The sequence below is a fragment of the Stegodyphus dumicola genome, chromosome X2 (assembly GCF_044657685.1).
Source record: "Stegodyphus dumicola isolate Sdum_Otavi_A_Nest chromosome X2, ASM4465768v1".
Taxonomy (NCBI): domain Eukaryota; kingdom Metazoa; phylum Arthropoda; class Arachnida; order Araneae; family Eresidae; genus Stegodyphus; species Stegodyphus dumicola.
In genome coordinates, this window is record NC_140781.1 from 193,869,390 (window position 1) to 193,887,731 (window position 18,342).

Consider the following 18,342-nt stretch of genomic DNA (forward strand, 5'->3'; position numbering starts at 1 on the left):
GAAAATGTAAAATGAAATAAAAGAGATTCAAATAATATTAATTACGTATTAAAGTTCATTGATAAGAAATAAACGCTATAAACATAATTTGTAAATACATAATTATGAGAAACGTGGTTATTTACAAAGTTAGTATTTCTGCCTGAGTAAAAACTTTAAGGCCACCAGTCATTTTTTAAAAATAAATATAATATAATTGTGTAATTACCATTGCAACTACTAGCTTGTGACAACGCTGAAAGTTTCATATTTGTCATACGTTTCTTCGAAGTATTGGTGATCTTTGTGAAGATGGTGAAGGGTAAGAAGTTAACTGATCGTGAAAGAGGAGAGATCGAAGCTTTGTCTTCAACAGGAATGAGTAGTCGTGCTATTGCGATAAAGATAGGAAGATCAAAGATGTAGTCCACAATTTTTTAAAATTGAAAGACAATTATAGTAAAAAGAATACTGGTGGAAGACCTAAAGCTTTGTCCTCGCGTGATGAAAGAAGAGTTTGCCAACTTGTATCTACTGTAAAGTACTCAACCAGGAAACTGATTCCGACGACAGGTTTAAAAGTTTGTCAAAAAAAAAATTTATAACACAATTAGAAGGTCTGGAAGGTTCACTTATACAGCAAAATTCACTAAGCCTCAGTTACTGCAGAGACGCAAAATAGAGCGTTTGAACTTTGGCCAGAAAGTCATGACCTGGGACAATCAATGGATAGAAATTATTTTTTCTGACAAAAAAAAAAAAAAAAAAAAGGGGGAATTTGGATGGGCCAGATGGCTGGAATTTCTACTGGCATGATATAAAAAATGAAAAAGAAATATTCTCCAAGCGCCAATTAGGTGGAGGATCTGTCATGACTTGAGGCTGTTTTGCTTACAATGGTGTGGGCTCAATTGCATTCGTTTCAGGTAGAATGAATTCACAAGGATACCAAAATGTCCTAACAAATCATCTTTTTCCAAATGCTGAATGTCTTGCTGGAGAAAATTGGATTTATCAGCAAGACAATCCATCGATCCATTCGAGTAACAGAACAAAAAATTGGTTCCAAGTCAACAATGTTGAAACTGTGAAATGGCCAGCTAGATCACCTGACCTCGACCCAATGGAGAACCTTTGGGGTGACTTAGCAAGAAGAGTTATGCAAATGGGAGACATTTTACATCAAGAAAACAGCTGAAATCTACTATCGAAGATGAAAGGTATAAAACCGACCCCACCCTTTGTCAAAAACTCGTTTCATCCATGAAAACAAGAATATTTGAAGTAATTCGAAGAAATGGCTTCTACACAACCTTCTAAGAATTTTTTGTAATTTTTTTCTTATATGTCATTTTCTATGTTTGCCTTAAAGTTTTTACTCAGGGTCAAATATTCATCTGTGTGTTCTGTAATATTTTCTAATAATAAAATATTTGCAAATTAATTTGTCTACTTTTTCTACTTTTATTTTAGCTCAATAATTATCAATCAAATGGTATTTTAATTCCTCAGTTTAAATGTTTCCATTTTTTCAAAAATTTTTTACTGGCCTTAAAGTTTTTACTCAGGCTTTATGACTCCAGTTAACTCAGCTGAGGATCTGAGTGCTTGAATATCTGAATAAGAATAATCTATACTAGTATATATCAAAGCCCCAAATGAACATAATAATTAATAATATAATAAAAACTCAATAATATCAAAAGTTCTAAATTAAATCTCGAAAGGATATAACATCTGGATTGATCTTCTGAATTGTCCTTTGGGCGTGCGAACAAGGCACGCTCGAACATGTCCATCTCTTCCTATAATCACATTTTCAATTACACCCATGTCCCAAAGTAGTTTGGATTGTTTTGGTCTTTCTACCAACACAACATGTCCAGTCTTAAGGTTCCCCTCAGTTTTAGGATTAGCAAAGTTATTTCTAAGATGGAGTAAATATTGTTCTTTCCACTTGATCCATGTTAATTTTAAGAGCTTAGATTGGTAAAGCTTCCTCCTAGTTAAAGTCTCTTTGTCGGATACCTTATTAAAAATTTCCAAGAAATGCTCGGGAAAGTTAAATGTACCACGTCCTGGCAATAAAAACTGTGAAGGTGTGAGCGGGCGAGGTTCACCCAGCTCGTTGCTCTCGTATGTTAAAGGTCTTATTTAGCACACACTCGAGTTCAGTTAATATTGTAGAGAGCTCTTCGAAAGTCAGTAATGCTCTCCCTAAGATTTTCTTCAGAGGTTCCTTGACGCTTCTCATCAAACGCTCCCAGAACCCTCCCCACCATGGGGAACGCTCAGGTATGAATTTCCATGTTACCTCTTTGGATGTCAAGAAATCACTCACACTTGGATCTGCTTTGATTCTTTTAAATCCTTTAATTATTTCACATGTGCTGCGGAAATTCTTGGCATTATCTGAATAAATCACTTTGCAGCTCCCTCTTCTTGCTAAAAAACGTCGTAATGAAAAAATGAAACTTTTTGCTGACATATCTGAAACCACTTCAATGTGTACCGCACGAATGGCGGTGCATGTAAATAAGGCTATGTACACCTTTTTGTGGTTATCCGCTTTTTCTCTAATAGTAACTGCTCCCTTTAAGTCGATGCCTACAACTATGAAAGGATTACTTTGAACTACACGATCTCTGGGTAACTGACCCGTTAACTGTTTGGCGGGCTTTTTACACACCAGGCAAGTGTTAATAACTTTCTTTACTACTTGTCTTCCTTTAGGTATCCAAAATTTATTCCTGACTTTGGACAATGTTGCCATGACTCCTGAATGGAATACTTTTATGTGTTCACTAAATATCACTAGTTCGGTGAACTTCGTTTTGGGCAGAATAATGGGATGTTTTTCGTCATCTATTAATTCTGCTTGTTCCAAACGACCTCTGACACGCAAAATACCTCTACTGTCCAGATATGGTGCTAAACTGTAAAGCTTAGAATCTGGTGTTATTAGATTATTCCTCTCTAGTTGTTGAATATCGGAAAAGTAATTCGCTCTCTGTACTTGTTTTATCCAGTACTCCTCAGCTTCTTGGATCTCCAATACAGTAAGAGGACCTTCTTCACAGGCACGTTTTCTTAGCTTGGCGACAAACCGCTTTACCCAAGCTGTAACTCTCAACAATATTTCGAGACTGCTGAATTTGGTAATGTCTAACACATTTTCTTCTTCTGGAATAGTCACTTGAACATAAGTGCTTAAACGTTCCAAATTTTGAGAATCAGTTTCTACTTTAAACTTCTGCTCAGGCCATTGATCTTCAGAATCTTTCAACCATGATGGACCATGCCACCAGTTATTATCTTTCACCAATGCATTTGCTGTTTCACCACGAGTTAATTTATCTGCTGGGTTTTCCGATCCTGGACAATATTTCCACTTATCAGGCGAGGTACAGTCTTGTATTTCTGCAACTCTATTCGACACGAACTGCTTCCACTCACGCGCTGACCCCTTTATCCACCACAAGCAAATTTCGGAGGCCGTCCACAGAACTAACCTACCTACCAAATCCTGAAATATTTTCAATAAATATTTCCCTAACCTAGCTGCAACTACAGCCCCCATCAATTCCAACCTAGGGAGGGACAACTTTTTTAACGGAGTTATCCTACTTTTCGACATTATAAACGACGTACATACCTCTCCTCTCTCATTCTTATACCTAAAATATGCCACCGCTCCATATGCCGCTACTGACGCATCACTGAAAATATGAATTTCAACCGACTGACCTTTACTTAGAACTTCTGTAAAGTAGTACCTCTCTATTTTCAACGCGTTTAATTCCTCAATTTCAGAGCACCACTTTATCCATTTGCACCGTAACTCCTTTGGCAACTCTGCATCCCACTCCAAACCTCTCTCCCATATTTCCTGCATCAGTCTCTTAACTCGCACCACAAATGGAGAAATAAATCCGACTGGGTCAAACACCTTAACTGCTGTGCTTAACACCGATCTTTTACTATTTCTCAACGATTCCAAACTACTCAACAATGATGTAACGTCTACTTTCAAACCATCCTCTTCTAAGTTCCACACCAAGCCTAACACTTTCAACTTACTTTTTCTCTCAGACCTACTTTCTTCACACAACCCTTTCTGAACCCACAAGTCATACAGCTCTTTAGAATTAGTGTTTAGCTTTCTCAAATTAAAACTCGCGTCTCTCAAAATAGATACCGCCTCTGATGCAAGACTGAAAGCTGATTCTACACTTTCCCCTCCATAACACAAATCGTCTGCATACAGTGAGCTATTTACACAGTTTTTGTTTGTTTCCGCATATTTCTTTAAATGATGTTTGATCGTTGCACTCAATAAAAACGGTGAACAATTACATCCAAATAATACTCTGTTCATTTGCATAATTTTAAAGTCCTCACTGTCATTATCAGGATACCAGAGAAATTTTAAATATTGCCTATCTTCCCTTGCTATCCCAATCATCAAAAACGCCTTTTCTATGTCACCGCAGAATCCAATTTTAAATTTTCGAAAGGAAAGAATGATATCCAAAATATTCGGATTTAGGTTTGGGCCCTTTTCTAAGCAATCGTTTAACGATAGCTTTCCTCTTTCGCTACTGCTGCAATTAAATACCATTCGAACTTGAGTGCTTTTTTTATCTTTACGGACCACTGCTCGGAATGGCATAAAGTACCCCTCTCTCGTATCCTCACACTCTTGAATAATGTTGTTTTGTGTCTGAAATTTAATTATTTCCATAAACTGTTCCCTCAAAAAGCTGTTACCTTTTAACTCTTGCTGCACCCTTTCGAACTGCCTTTTCGCTAAACCAAAATTATTTTCCAAATGCTCTGGACTCATATTCCACAACAAACGAGCCTCATACCTTCCGTCTACATATTTCAAATCCTCTTCAAATTGTTTAATTATTCGCTCATTGCCAGCACTCCTTTCCGACGCGCACTCAGAGATTCCTAGACTTTCATTCTCCTATAGCTGACGAATCTGTTCCGATATTTTTAATTCCTCTTCGGAATCGATGTGTATAAACAAGCCGGTGGAGTCTGACCCTGAACTTAGCTTCTTACTCTCTCTCCCCACTCTACCACTCAACGTTCAACCGAATATGCTTTCATGCAGTAAGTCTGTTAACCGATGTGTTTTCCCCGTTAAAATGGAGTTCAAGTAATCATTCCCAATTAAAATCTGTACCTCTGCCACTTTACTATCGCAGCTGTCAGATAAGTGAAATCCTTGTTGGCGAAGATTGTTTATAATTTCTGCAGATGGCCTAAGTAATGCATTGGAACATATGATTTTTACTTCGAGTGCTTCGTTGATTAGAGTGAACCCTGTCTTATTTTTTAGAGAAAGTCTTTTTCTTTTAAATTCTTGCACTGGCGGATTCGAAGATGCAAATGTATGAATTCTTAATCTTTCTGTTCCAATAGTCGGTAAACTTGCTTTTCTGGAAATAGACTGACAAACATAAGATCTTTCGGAAGCAGAATCGCATAACAACCTAACGTTAGATGTGGAATTATTTCCTACCAGTTCACCTCTCAATGTTTGATAATAAATCACGTCATTAGGAATTTGCTTGCTCAGTGTTTCGAGGAATAGTGAACTAACGTTTGTCTCTTTTGCTGCGCTCGCAGTATTTTTAATGGATTTATTTTCTTGCCCTTCTGCATCACACAGGCTCTCTAAATGCGACAAAGATTTGCAAATATTACATTTAACCCATTTTGCCTTACAAAATGGTTTTTTGTGACCCTTTTTTAAACAGCGCTTGCACTTAAATTAATCGTATAATGCTTTGTGTTTCTCTGAAATACTTAAGTCGCAGTCTTTTGAGAGGTGAGATTTAAGACAAAAGTCGCACATACCATTTTCTTTTTAACTGGAGCAACACTCTTACGATAGTTGTCGGTATTTCTTTCACTGGTTATCGAAACTGTTTGTTGTTTAAGACCCAGAGTTAATGACTTATCGCGCGCTTCTACTTCTCTCTTTAGAAACAATAATAAATATAAGCAACAATAAATAAATAATAATAAATAAACAACAACTCTTTAGAAACAACAATAGTGTCAGTTAATACAACTGACACTGTTGACTCTGTGTCGACCTTTTGCTCCCTACTAAACTGTAACGCTAAATCTTGCGGTATACACTTATATAAAATAGGAAGTAATAGATTGCCGTAAGATTTAAAATTAATATCTAATGTCTCTAAACTTCTTGTTTGAACTGCTATTTCATCATATAGTTTTCTTAAACTGGATACATTACTTGAATGGCGTACTGGCTCCAAAGCTAGGAGAACGTTCATATGCGCGTTAACTAATATTTCTTTTTTCCCAAATTTGTCAGTTAAGATTTCGATGACCTTTTTATAGTTTTCTCCTATTAATGGCAATCCGCTTATAGCTTTTGCAGCTGAACCAGTGAGTAAAGATCTTAAATAGTTAAACTTCTCAACATCTTGAAGCGTATTGTTTTCGTGAATGGCAGCTTTATACTGAGCCCAAAATTCAGTAAATTTACATAAATCGCCGCTGAAAGTTTCTAAGGTAGTATTATAATTAGTTTAGATTTCCAAAACTTGTGAAGTTGTTCCGGTTTTACCCACATTTTGAATATATCTATTGACTTTCGATTTACATCTAATGATGGATTCGCTGTATTCTAAACAATGTTCTACTTCTGTCTCTAATTCCTGAACAGTGCTTTGAGCATTAATAACTTCATCATATTTTAACAAGCTAGTTTCTCTCTCGATTAACACTGAAAGTGATTCCTGCAACACTTCTAGGTTCGGATTCTCGCTTTGCAATTCCTCATCCAATTTCCTTATTAATTTTGTTACACTGGTACGAACCGAACCTCTAATTTTTCTATTTCTCTCGACGGTTTGTTCAAAACTCATTATCAAAGATAAATTGCATGCAGATAAAATGAAATGACTCACCTTCCCGGCCGATGCACCAAAAACTTGTTGTATGTAATAACTTACTTACATCTTCTTTATCGGTGGTTCTTGCGTTCTATTGGCCAAACAAAGACACTTTCCTTTAACTAAATCTATTTAATGAACAGAAGACTATGTACAAATATTATATACAGATTACAGAGTATCTAGTTTATGCCACTCTCAACCACTCTCATCAACCTCTCAACCCTCTCTGCCGAAACTCTTAATTAGCTAAACATACGGGCGGCGCAGCGCCCTCTATCTCTTTTTTCTACAATATCAGTAGCTGCTGCGTGTGTGCAGGAAATAACTGGCATCTTTGCCAGTGTACTCCAGTCGCTCCACTGACGCTGTCAGGCATTCATTACTGTTGGTGGAAGGAATTTTGAACATTTCATGTAAACATCTTGTTTCAGTTCAGGTGAGGCACCCTGTATTTGTGACTAAATAAATGGATTGTGACCTGGGTTTCCTATGTAAATATTATTCTTATCTTATATCTGTACCTCCCCTCCAAGTGAGTTCCATGAATTTTGAATCGCCTTGTATGCAATTTGATAAGAAAAATGGATTCTTTCTCAAATGCGATTAAAAACTGAATAAAGAAAAAACTGATTAACATTATCATATCTACCAAAAGAAGTGAATAATAAATCAAATTTAATAAAATCAAATTAGTTATCACACACAGTTATTCAGTTATTAAATATGTTGTTCGCTTTATTCCTGTCTCTGTAAAGTGACTGGCAATTTCATTGGCCTTCTGAAGCATTTTCAAAGTGTTGGCAAATTATAGCTTCTTTAAATGACAAATCATTTTAGCAATGCTTTTTCAACATCCCTGTGCTCCATCTTTCTCAACTTTTTCTTCATATCCGAATTTTTTGTGTGAGGAGAAATAACCAAATTTAAATTTTGTATGGTACCAACTGTAGATATGGATAAACTGTACTTCTGACAGATGTCGATTTGGCTGCATCCATTTTGTATTTTTCAAATAATGTTTATTTTATCTTCAGTGCAGAAGGTTGACATTTATAACTTACACTTGACATTTATAATGAATTTTTGACACTGAAACTAAATGCATATAGTTTGGGTAAAGAAGTGAGAGTTTTGCTTTTCTGGGAAAAGATGAAAAAGAAGATAGTTTCATCATCTGTTGTGTTTCATCCAATGTCCAGTGAGAACATATTAATCTCTGAGATATGTATGGCATAGCTGCCAACTCTCCAAATTATTTAATGTATTTCTTGGTAGATCATCAAATCTCCCGGATTTTAATTTTTTAACGTTTACTGAGGGAAATGTTACCTTGTAATAAATGAGATGCATTAAATTAGTGAAACTTAAATTGTACAAATTGCATTCCTCCACTTCTAGTGAATTTCAGAATAATTTTCCCTATTAAATTTTATTTCATTTGAATTGTATCATTTTATCGTATCATATTTTACCATCTTTTTCATTTTAAGTTTTATTTATATTAAACTTTTTGTATTAAAATTTCATTTGATTTGAATTGTGTCAATCAACTGTAATTTTTTGTATTAGAATTTCATTTGATATGAATTTCGTCAATCAACTGTTGGCATGTGTAGAACTTTATATGAATATTAAGCAATGTTCAATCAGTTAATATATATTTGTATTTAATTATGTGTTACTTCAATATGTAGTGCATTATAAATTTATCCTCATAAATACTATGTACATTACTTAATTTTATTTTCATCATTTTTAAAGTACTTTGTTAAAGTAAAGCTTTCCTTCCCTACACTGGATTTCCTCAGTATGAAAGTGGAAGAATATTGAAAAATGAAATTAAACTAAGGATATAAAATTTAGAATAGCTTAGTAAATATTAATATGTTTTATTATGACAATCCTATCATAAATTTCTCAATAACATGAATCATGTGTTATAAAGAGAATTTAAGTTCGAATTTCCTTGGAATTGGCATCGCCGCACAGCATGAAAACCTTCTAGTTTCTTCCTGTTTTTGGTAAACAAAAAATTTGCTTTTTCATATATCAAGGTTGGAAACTATGGTATGGTTGCAATTCAAAGCTTCAGTAGAATGTCCTGTGTCGTACAAAAGACTTAAAAATTGCAGAGCCTCCATTCAGAAGACAAAACATTTTTACGTGAGCATTTATACTAAAACAAAACAGGCTAGTAAGGATAAAAAAAGCTTTCATTCCTTAAACGGAGAATCAGCTGTAAAACTGCAAGCTGACAAGATTCACTATTTTCTCTTTTCCTGAATAGCGAAGATTTCAAAATTTCCATCACCGCATGAGCCTGTGTCTGAAAAGAATTTAAATATAATCAGAGAATCCATTGACATTTATTAATTCAATGGTCATGTACATCATATGGTGTTCTAAGATATGATTATTGTATTCTCATTCTCCTGGCTTCCTTTGCATAGCCTTTGTTCAGAACATAGAGGCTAGTGGGGGTGAAGATAAAAGAAAAAAAAAAGTTTTCTTTTACAAACGGAATGTGGATTTTAATATACTAAGCATGGATAATTTTAATAGTTATAAATTGTTTCGTTAAAACTTGAAGAAATTTTGAAAAAAAAAATGTTTCAATCAAAGATATCCATACAGTTTGTTATTGTTTGATTTTCATACTCTTGGAAGTTAAAATAACATTAATTATATAGACATTATGCACATATGAACACATGAGGACGTGTGGGCAATTTTTAAAGACCCAAGAAGTTTTGGGAGACCTCTCTAAAATTCAAGTGTTTTTTTAGGTACTTGCGTATCATCACAACCACCTTTTCACAGTTTGATGAATTTTATGGAAGAGAAAGAACCATTACTTTTATTTTAAAAAATTAGACATCACATACGTACATATTTTACGTTTTAACTTTATATTTATTCCAAAAGGCAATTAGTAAACCTAGTTACAAACAGGTTTTTGTTTTTGTTGTGGTGGAAATTTCGTAGCGATCGCTTTAAAAATAATTCGAAGCATTGTTCCTTTAGTGATTTTTCAGCAAAGTAATGTATTTCTGCAGAAATTTCTCCTTTCTTCTGTTATAAGAAAATCCAACAAGCACAAATTTTAAAATCAAGTTTAAAACAAAAATAATCATGATTTTTCTATAATAGCTGTTGGAATTTGGAATACAATCAGAAGAACTCAGACAAAAATGGCGACATTGGAAACTGAATATTTGTCATGCGCATGGTTGCCTGAATGATTGTTACAGGTGTAGTTGCCAAAGTTTGGTGTATTCTGAAGCTTTGGCAATTATTACTGAGGTGGTTGCGATAATACATAAGCAGCATTTTTTAAACTACATTTAATATTTTTTAAATGAGGATTTTGGGAGTCCTGTCAAAGATCCTGTGTTTTTTTAAAAAAAAGTTATAGGTATTTAAGAAAGATTTTCATACATTAACAATTTTCAAAATAATTTCTGTAAGCATAAATTACAAACATTCAAAAATTGCAATGAAGCACTTATATAATGTACCGTAATGCCAAAAGAAAAGGCCAGAGGCGTAGCAAGGTTTTCAGCGCCCGGGAACAACTGAAGATTTTGCGCCCCTTTCTCTGTACCAAGAACGGAAAACATTTAATTTTAAAATTTTGTAACATCAATTTAGCGCCCCCTGAATGCTGCGCCCGGGGACAGATGTCCCCCCTTGCCCCACCCTAGCTACGCCACTGGAAAAGGCCGTATCAGTGTAAACGCCGCACTCGAGGAAAGTCTCATAAAGAAACTTATGCAGAAACGCCACATCAGCGTAAACGTCGCACTAAGCTCAGTTGCAAATGACATCGCCATGAATTCCATAGTTGCAAAATCTTGACCTGTGTTATGCTATATGGTATATTAATTAAGAAAAATGCATGGAATGGAATCATAATTCATAAATAAATTATAGGTAAGGAATGTTGAACGTATGTTTAAATTTATATATTATATGAATTTATAAAATATTGCAACGATGACATATTAAATTTGTAGAGACATTAGGTATTTTTTGGAAGCAGGCAAGATGAAAAATGAGCAATCGCCTTTCTCCGGGAATCGAACCACGGACCTCTGGAATACCGGCCAGGGTGCAGAACCACTACATCACGAAGGCACACTAGGTAGGCGGGAAAAATACCTTATAAGTTGAATGACCAGAAAATTTAAAATTTAACTTCTGCTAACAAAACGAATTAGAGCAAACTGTGCATGGTATGAAGCCATCAAAATATAATTCTTCACTATCTGAATAAAAAAGATTTAGCAAATCCTGATCTAAATTAGGATTTAAATAGTCTAGCCTTCCAAAACGTCACATTCATGCTCTTGATTTACAGTCTGTTTATCTGGGGATATAATTTCAGTTGCTTTGAGTCCTGATATTATTGACGATTCTACGCCCTTCCTACCTATTTTCCTACCCATCATAAGATGCTGTACGCATTTTGCCTCTTTTGGTATAGGTGTGTAATGCTTCAATCATCCAACACTTCCAGACTTCGGCTTTGAAGGATTTATTTACTGAGAAATCTAAAAGTTGTAAGATTTTTGTCAAGTCAACCAGGTTTATATGTGATTACGGCAAAGCCTCGAGGGCTCTCTGCCTAAGTGAAGGGATGCCTTCGTAGAGGACTTTCTAAGGAAAACTGGGTCGTGTACACGTTACACATGGGAAAAACCACGAAAACGCCCATGCACCCAGCCCGTTCGCGGGATTCAAACCTCGGACCGAACTGCCAGTATTCAGCGACTTTACCGCACGGTCGCTGGTGGGCCCGTCTAGCTACCAGGAATTATTGCTAAGATCGTAGATAATTTCTGACGTCTTTTTTTCACTGAAATCACTGATCTTGAAGAATGTGGTAAATCTTAAAGCACGGAGAAACGTAAAGTCCTACACTGCCCCAATGATGCACAAACATGAAATGTCTGTTGCTTCTTTTTTTGCTACAGCATAGTAACTTATGCACTTTCTTCGGGTTTTTTAAACTGTTTGTTCATACAGAGCGTAGGAAAATGGTTACCAGATAATCGGACTGATGGTGGTACAGATCTGACAGTAAACTGCTTTTTTTTTTTTTTTTTTTTTTTTTTATCCATGATTTCCGTACTTCTCGAAAATTTATTCAATCTATTTCATTTTAAATTGTAGAAACATCATTTTAATGCCGTGTTCTTTTTCAAAAAGAATGTTGGAGTTCAATATTGTTATTTCTATCAGCCCAAAAAACAGTTTTCTGTAACATTCAGTGATTTTCGAAAACATGACTACTGTGTCATAACTGCATCTCCTATGTCGACATTACCCGCGTTTTTATTGCAGTCTATAATACATTTACGTTTTAAAACGTCCTCTCCAGTAATTCTATCAGTTCTACAAGATTTTACTCCTGTATTCATAAAAACGTCTTTTTTTCTTTGAAGGCAGTGACGTTCATGTTGCCTCGCTGCATCGCATGCAGTGCATCCTTTTTAATTTTCTTCCAGGAAAGTCTTTGGGTATTTTTTTTTTTAATACTGTTTTAACAAATATTCATTTTCACGGAATGCAAATATTCCATAAGCGATGGAGAACTGGAAAAGCGATCCAAATATAAATTATACCCTTTCTCACATAAGTCGTTCAATAGTGTTTTCACTACTCTTTCTCCATAATATCCGTTGTTGCTTAACATTTGTCTTTCCTGCAGTAAATTAAAAAATTCCTAAGTATACTTATTCGGTAACTGATTCTCATAATTTATATATATTTTTATCCCGTAATGTAATCTTTTGGAGAAAACATACTGACAAAAGCCAAGGCTTTCTTTCCAAGCAAAAGTTCAAGGAATAATCATGATTAGATCAAGGAATGATCTCATTTTCTACAGCATTTAGTTCTTTAAAACTGTTGGTTTTAGTAGGGGTGTCAGTCACTTCTACACTTGACACGTCTTCCCGAAAAGTTTTTATAATATTCCTCAATTATATATTATGTCTATCCCGATGTTTGTTATATCCCAATTTTTTATTTTTTGTAATGGATTTCACTTAATATTAAAAATTAATTCCATATATTAAAAACGTGTAAAATACGAGTAGAAACTATATCCTCTTTCCGAGCCTCAGAGCATGTATAAAATACTATTCCATAATATCCGTTTCTTTGATTTTCGGAGGAGATGTAATGTAACAAAATACGATTCCTTCTGTGGTTCGATTATGATAATTTTCGCGCCATATTTGTTCCACTTTTCACTCCTGAATCCTACCCTGTTTACATTTTGCGCGCAAAAAGTAATATCTTAGCACAATTTTGCCAGCGTTCGTTAGTGAATATTTGAATAAAATAAGAGATACGTTTTCACTTTCTTTTAAGGTGTGGAAATGCACCTCTCTTGGCTTCGCCCATGTTAAAAATTTAAAATATTTTTATTGATGGTTTGTCGCAGAATAACAATAAAAGACGGCTTAATTGATTAGAACAAAAATATAAAAACTAACCTCTTTCAAGCCTAATATATGCGTAATTATAATAGGGGACAGGAAATTTGCAAATTAATATACAGATTCTTTAAAAGAGCAAGTTTCACAAAAATTCGAAAAGAAGAGAATAGCAGAGAGATCATTTCAGATGCGGAGGTTTGGAGAGATATTATGTCAGAACGTAAGATATTATATGAGGATTTCGTTCATGTGAGGACGATGTTTCGGTTTGTGTGGATCAGGTTGACGTTGATATCTTGATCAAAGTGTTAAATGAATAAATAAACAGATATATATATATATATATATATATATATATATATATATAATTTATTTCCTAAACAGTATTGATTAATTGATTATATTATCTCCTAAGTTTAATTAAAGTAGAATTATTTTAAAAGTGTGCATCCATACTGGTAAGTTATATTTTGAAAGATGTTTTGAAGTAATTTGAAAGCAAAATGTTAATAATGTTTTAACGGGGACTGGAGTTAAATCATCACGAAGAATAATATTTCAATTGTAAAAGGAAAAATTAAAACATGTAATCATTGTCATTGATCGGAAATTAGTTGACTTTTCAAGGGGAACAAACCAACTCCCGTTCAATGAACAATAATTGATAAAAATACGTAAATAAGAAAGTGTTTCGTCTTTACTCGAGTTATAAGTTAAAGCCAAACCGGCAATTCTAGTCAGGCCAAATATTTCCGCGAATAGTAGGAATTATGAACCAATGCTGATACTCAAAGAACTTATTCTCATGAAGCATTTTAGTCAATTCAATTTGGAGTAAAAATCAATTACTGTAGAGAAATCCTGTAAAACTCGAGTAACCGTCCTCGACACTTTCATCTTTATGCATTTGAGTACTATATTATTTGTAGAAATTAAACATTGGAAATTGTCATTATGAAATCGAATTCAAAGTAAAGTTGAAATAAACATAGAAGATTATAAAAAAGATAAATAATGCAAACTTTGTAAAAACAAATCAAAGAAAATATAAAAATAATATAGAAAATAATATAAATAAGATCAGTGAATGTACATGAAGATATAAAGGCCAGAAAGGTATTAAGTAACTTACATTCTTTCTAGTGGGGGAGTTGGCAAAGTGTTCTCTTCGTGTCTGATTCAGAAGTGTAGGGTATATATATATATATATATATGTGTGTGTGTGTGTGTGTGTGTGTGTGTGTAAGATATAACAAAATACGATAGCTGCTTAAAAAAAATAATTGGCGACCTCAAAATTAACATTCTAGATTTAGTGATCTCCCCTGAATTCTCTTCTCCCAAATTCGAGATCTTTTTATGTTATGTTACGCTACTGGAAAAGGGCAACTAAAATTAATGTTAACTAATCACAGACTAGCATTGATTTTGTATAAATACCCTGGCGAATTAATTGCGTCATTCTTCTTCCCTTCCCTTAACTGCTGCTCTTTCAGCATCTCGTCGCTTTACCTTTGCTTAACTGCCTTCGTCATTTCTTGTTAAAAACCAATGTACATAGAAATTTATGATATTTAATTATGATTGAATAAGTGTCTGCCCAAGTAATTTGAATATTTGGGAAAATAAAGATAGGTGGTTTGTCGAAATTCAGTTTTGTTGTCTTCATCTGTATGCTTTAACCACAACCATGACGCACATCGAAAGCTGTTCAGAGTTCCAGCGTTCGACTATGCTTCGAAATCATGACATATATACATATGTAAGATAAAAAAAAGTGTAAAAATAAATTATAATTTAAATTAGTAGTAGCCACTTAATGCTTAATTTTAATTTGTATTTTCCCCTTTCTATTCTAAAAATAGTAATACCTTTTTCTGCACTGCTTCATTTCGGGACTAATCCATGTCACACGACCCTTCAATAACGCTGGTGATGTGAATGGAACTAAAGCTCAGATAGCCAATAATAATTTTACAGCAGTATCAATTATCCAATCAAACTCAATGAGAACTGAAACTAACTCAATCTGAATTAAGATTTCATCCTTAACACAACTTACTTGCTTTCTGTACCTCAGCCTACCTGGACTGCTGCTAGCTGCTCTCTTTTTGCTGCAAAGCTATCCAAAATGTAAATATTCTTGAAAAGGCACGAGTAGTGTGCCAAATTGTTTGTGACCGCAAATGTGTTTACCCCCCCCCCAAATTTAATATCTAATCTGCCTCGGCTGCCAGTTATGCTTTGGTACATGCTTTTGTGGTGTAACTTTTAGCATGTCCGACAAGTAGTTGGAAGATCATTGATTCAAATCCCAGCGAGGACATAGCTGGTTTTCCACGTTTCTTGCTCTGAAAAAGCCCATACTGAATGGTGCCCAGATTTAAAATGAAATTAAAGTACGGTAGTTGATCACCACTTGGATTTGATCGACTAAATCTCAATCTCTTCCCAGTCGCTCTTTAAGTGAGAGGGAATATCACATTATCACATTGCTTCCATGCGTGCTCTTGTGGTTTAACTGGAGACATGTCCAGCTAGCAGTTAGGAGATCCATGTTTCAAATCTCGACGAGAGTATACTTGATTATTTACGTTTCTTGCTCTAGAAAGCAGGGGAATTTGAGCTGAAGATGATGGTGGCATAGAGAGAGGAACCACTTCACACTGCTGCAAAAGGGATGGGCTATCTACATAAGCTAAGATGATATTTTGGAGGGCAAAATAGCACAAATAACAAAATTTTTCTGTCTTAATAGAAGTGTAGATTTTTCAAGATTTCAAAAATTTTAACTGCAGGAAACAAATATTTCAGCTTATTTCAGTAAATTATAATAGTATTGAAATGCATAAATTTTTCAATAAATTATGTTACTAATCTTATAGCAGTGTTTTTTCATTACTGATTTCTGTAATTTATTATTACTTTATTTTTGGTAGTAACTGTAATATTGAGAGTATTATTATAAGTAGTATAATAATAAATTACTGCTTCCTTAGTCATCCGAAGGAACTGACTTGATGTAAAAAGAAGAGAGGGACAAAATTAAAATGTAAATGAAATAATAATGAGCAACGGAAAATGAAATGAAATAATAATGATGAAAAATTAAAGGAGGCCGCAGTTTTGAGATAGGCATCAATGCATTGAAATGGCTCTGATTTTTGCCTGTCATCAGAATTGTATACATTAAAAAAAAAGTAGAGATCTTTTCTGATTTACAAGAAAGTATTTTAATGCAGTGATAGAAATACTGTGTAAAAAACTGAAGTGCTAGTTATAAGAGAGTTTTCTGAACATATTAAGGATTAGTTTATTTGGATTTCTGCGAAAAAACATGAAGGCTTTCTGTTCTAGAGAAGGAATATCTTTATGGAGGTCATTTTAAGGGACACTGTCTCATATTCACGGTAGAGCAGATTAGACTGCTTAGTAAACTATGTAAAGATATAAAATATCAGTGCTATAATTTTTTTTCTATAGATATGCACCCGTGTTTTGGCTTCTGATTTATTTACAATTGCAAAAATTATTTAGTCTATGCACTGTAATGGAAGTTCCACTAGTACAAATTTTAATAGTTTTGTGATTTTTATCTTTATTTTTATAAGATAGAAGTGATATTTTTATATTGAAAAAACTTGGATGAGTAATTTCCAATAAATAATTTAGTAATTTTGCATTCATACATGCAAAATAAGCTAAGTGTAAATGACAGCCTTTCATTATTGATGAACTGGTTATATAAGATATGTTAGTGTATGTAATTTAGATTTATGTCGTTTAAATATTACATGAGGCTTTCCCTACTTACCTTATCAAACATATATATATATATATATTTTAGAAAGTCTTCCAGCTTTAGTTTAAATTATTTCAGACTTTTGAAAACAAAGATTTGAAACAAACTGTGTAGTAGTACTGAATGAACATTTCAATTCTAACGTTGTTTCCTTTAACATTGTGAATTAAATTTACTTTTACTCAATAATTAGTTCTTTTTTGATAATTTTAGGAGCAAAATGCTACCAAATGTCAATTAGAGCTGGAGATATCTTGCGTTTAAATCAATTAGAAAAGGTAAGTAATACAAAAAGAAGTGTGTGCTACGAGATTTAGAATTTTATGTGATGATTTTCAAAAAATAAATTCTTTCAAATGGTGTAAATGTTTTTTATCATCACCTTACAATTACTTTTGAATCTACAATTTATTCAATTCCCTTTGCTGACAGGTCCTTAATTTTTTTCATTAATGGTCTTTAAAAGTACGTAATTTCAATGTGCAGAAATGTGTATGAACCCTGAATTTGATTTCCGTTTTTCTTAAGGTTTTAGCTGAAAAAAAACCAAAAGTTGCATTTGTTTGTCATGGAGACAGCAGTAGTGGTGTTCTTCAGCCACTGGATGGATTAAAGAAATTGATGGAAAAGTAATTTTTTTTTCTTGTTAGTTTAATATCTTTAATTACACTGAGTATTTATTCCGTTTTATTGAATGCACTCCTTTTAAGGAAGTGATTTGCTTTTGTAATCATTTAGTGCCACTGAAATTGTTTAATTGGTCAGCGGCTCTTATTTGAATTAGTTAGCCTATTGAATTAGAAGAAAACAGGAAGTTAAGCAGCTTTGCATATGACTTGTTAGTTGCTGCGAAATATAGTGGTTTCTGCATTATAAAAGCTACCAATAATATAAGTTTTCTTGTAGCAACAATTTCTAGTGTATACTGAGAATGCTGCAACACAAAATTATAAAAGACTGCCTTTCAGTGAGAGGGTCAGTTAGTAAAGGATATGATTGTATGTGATAGTCAGTAAAAAATGCAATAAAATCATGACACAAGATAGTAGAACGGTAAGTAACATATTTGAATGTATTTATTGCTACATGTTATTACGCAATGTTTAATGTACGTAATAACATGTAGCAATGTTAATTTGTTGTCAATATCTTCTATGGCTAACAA

The 18,342-nt window shown here is 33.8% G+C and overlaps 1 protein-coding gene across 1 annotated transcript in view; it reads left to right on the top strand.

Annotated features, from left to right (window-relative positions):
• Agxt (Alanine-glyoxylate aminotransferase) overlaps positions 1–18,342 on the top strand; it is a 79,713-nt gene that overhangs the window by 36,931 nt on the left and 24,440 nt on the right. The window contains exons 4-5 of the mRNA XM_035352389.2: positions 17,391–17,455; positions 17,706–17,806. Coding sequence (XP_035208280.1) covers positions 17,391–17,455; positions 17,706–17,806 — 166 coding nt within the window. The remainder of the gene's footprint in view (positions 1–17,390; positions 17,456–17,705; positions 17,807–18,342) is intronic.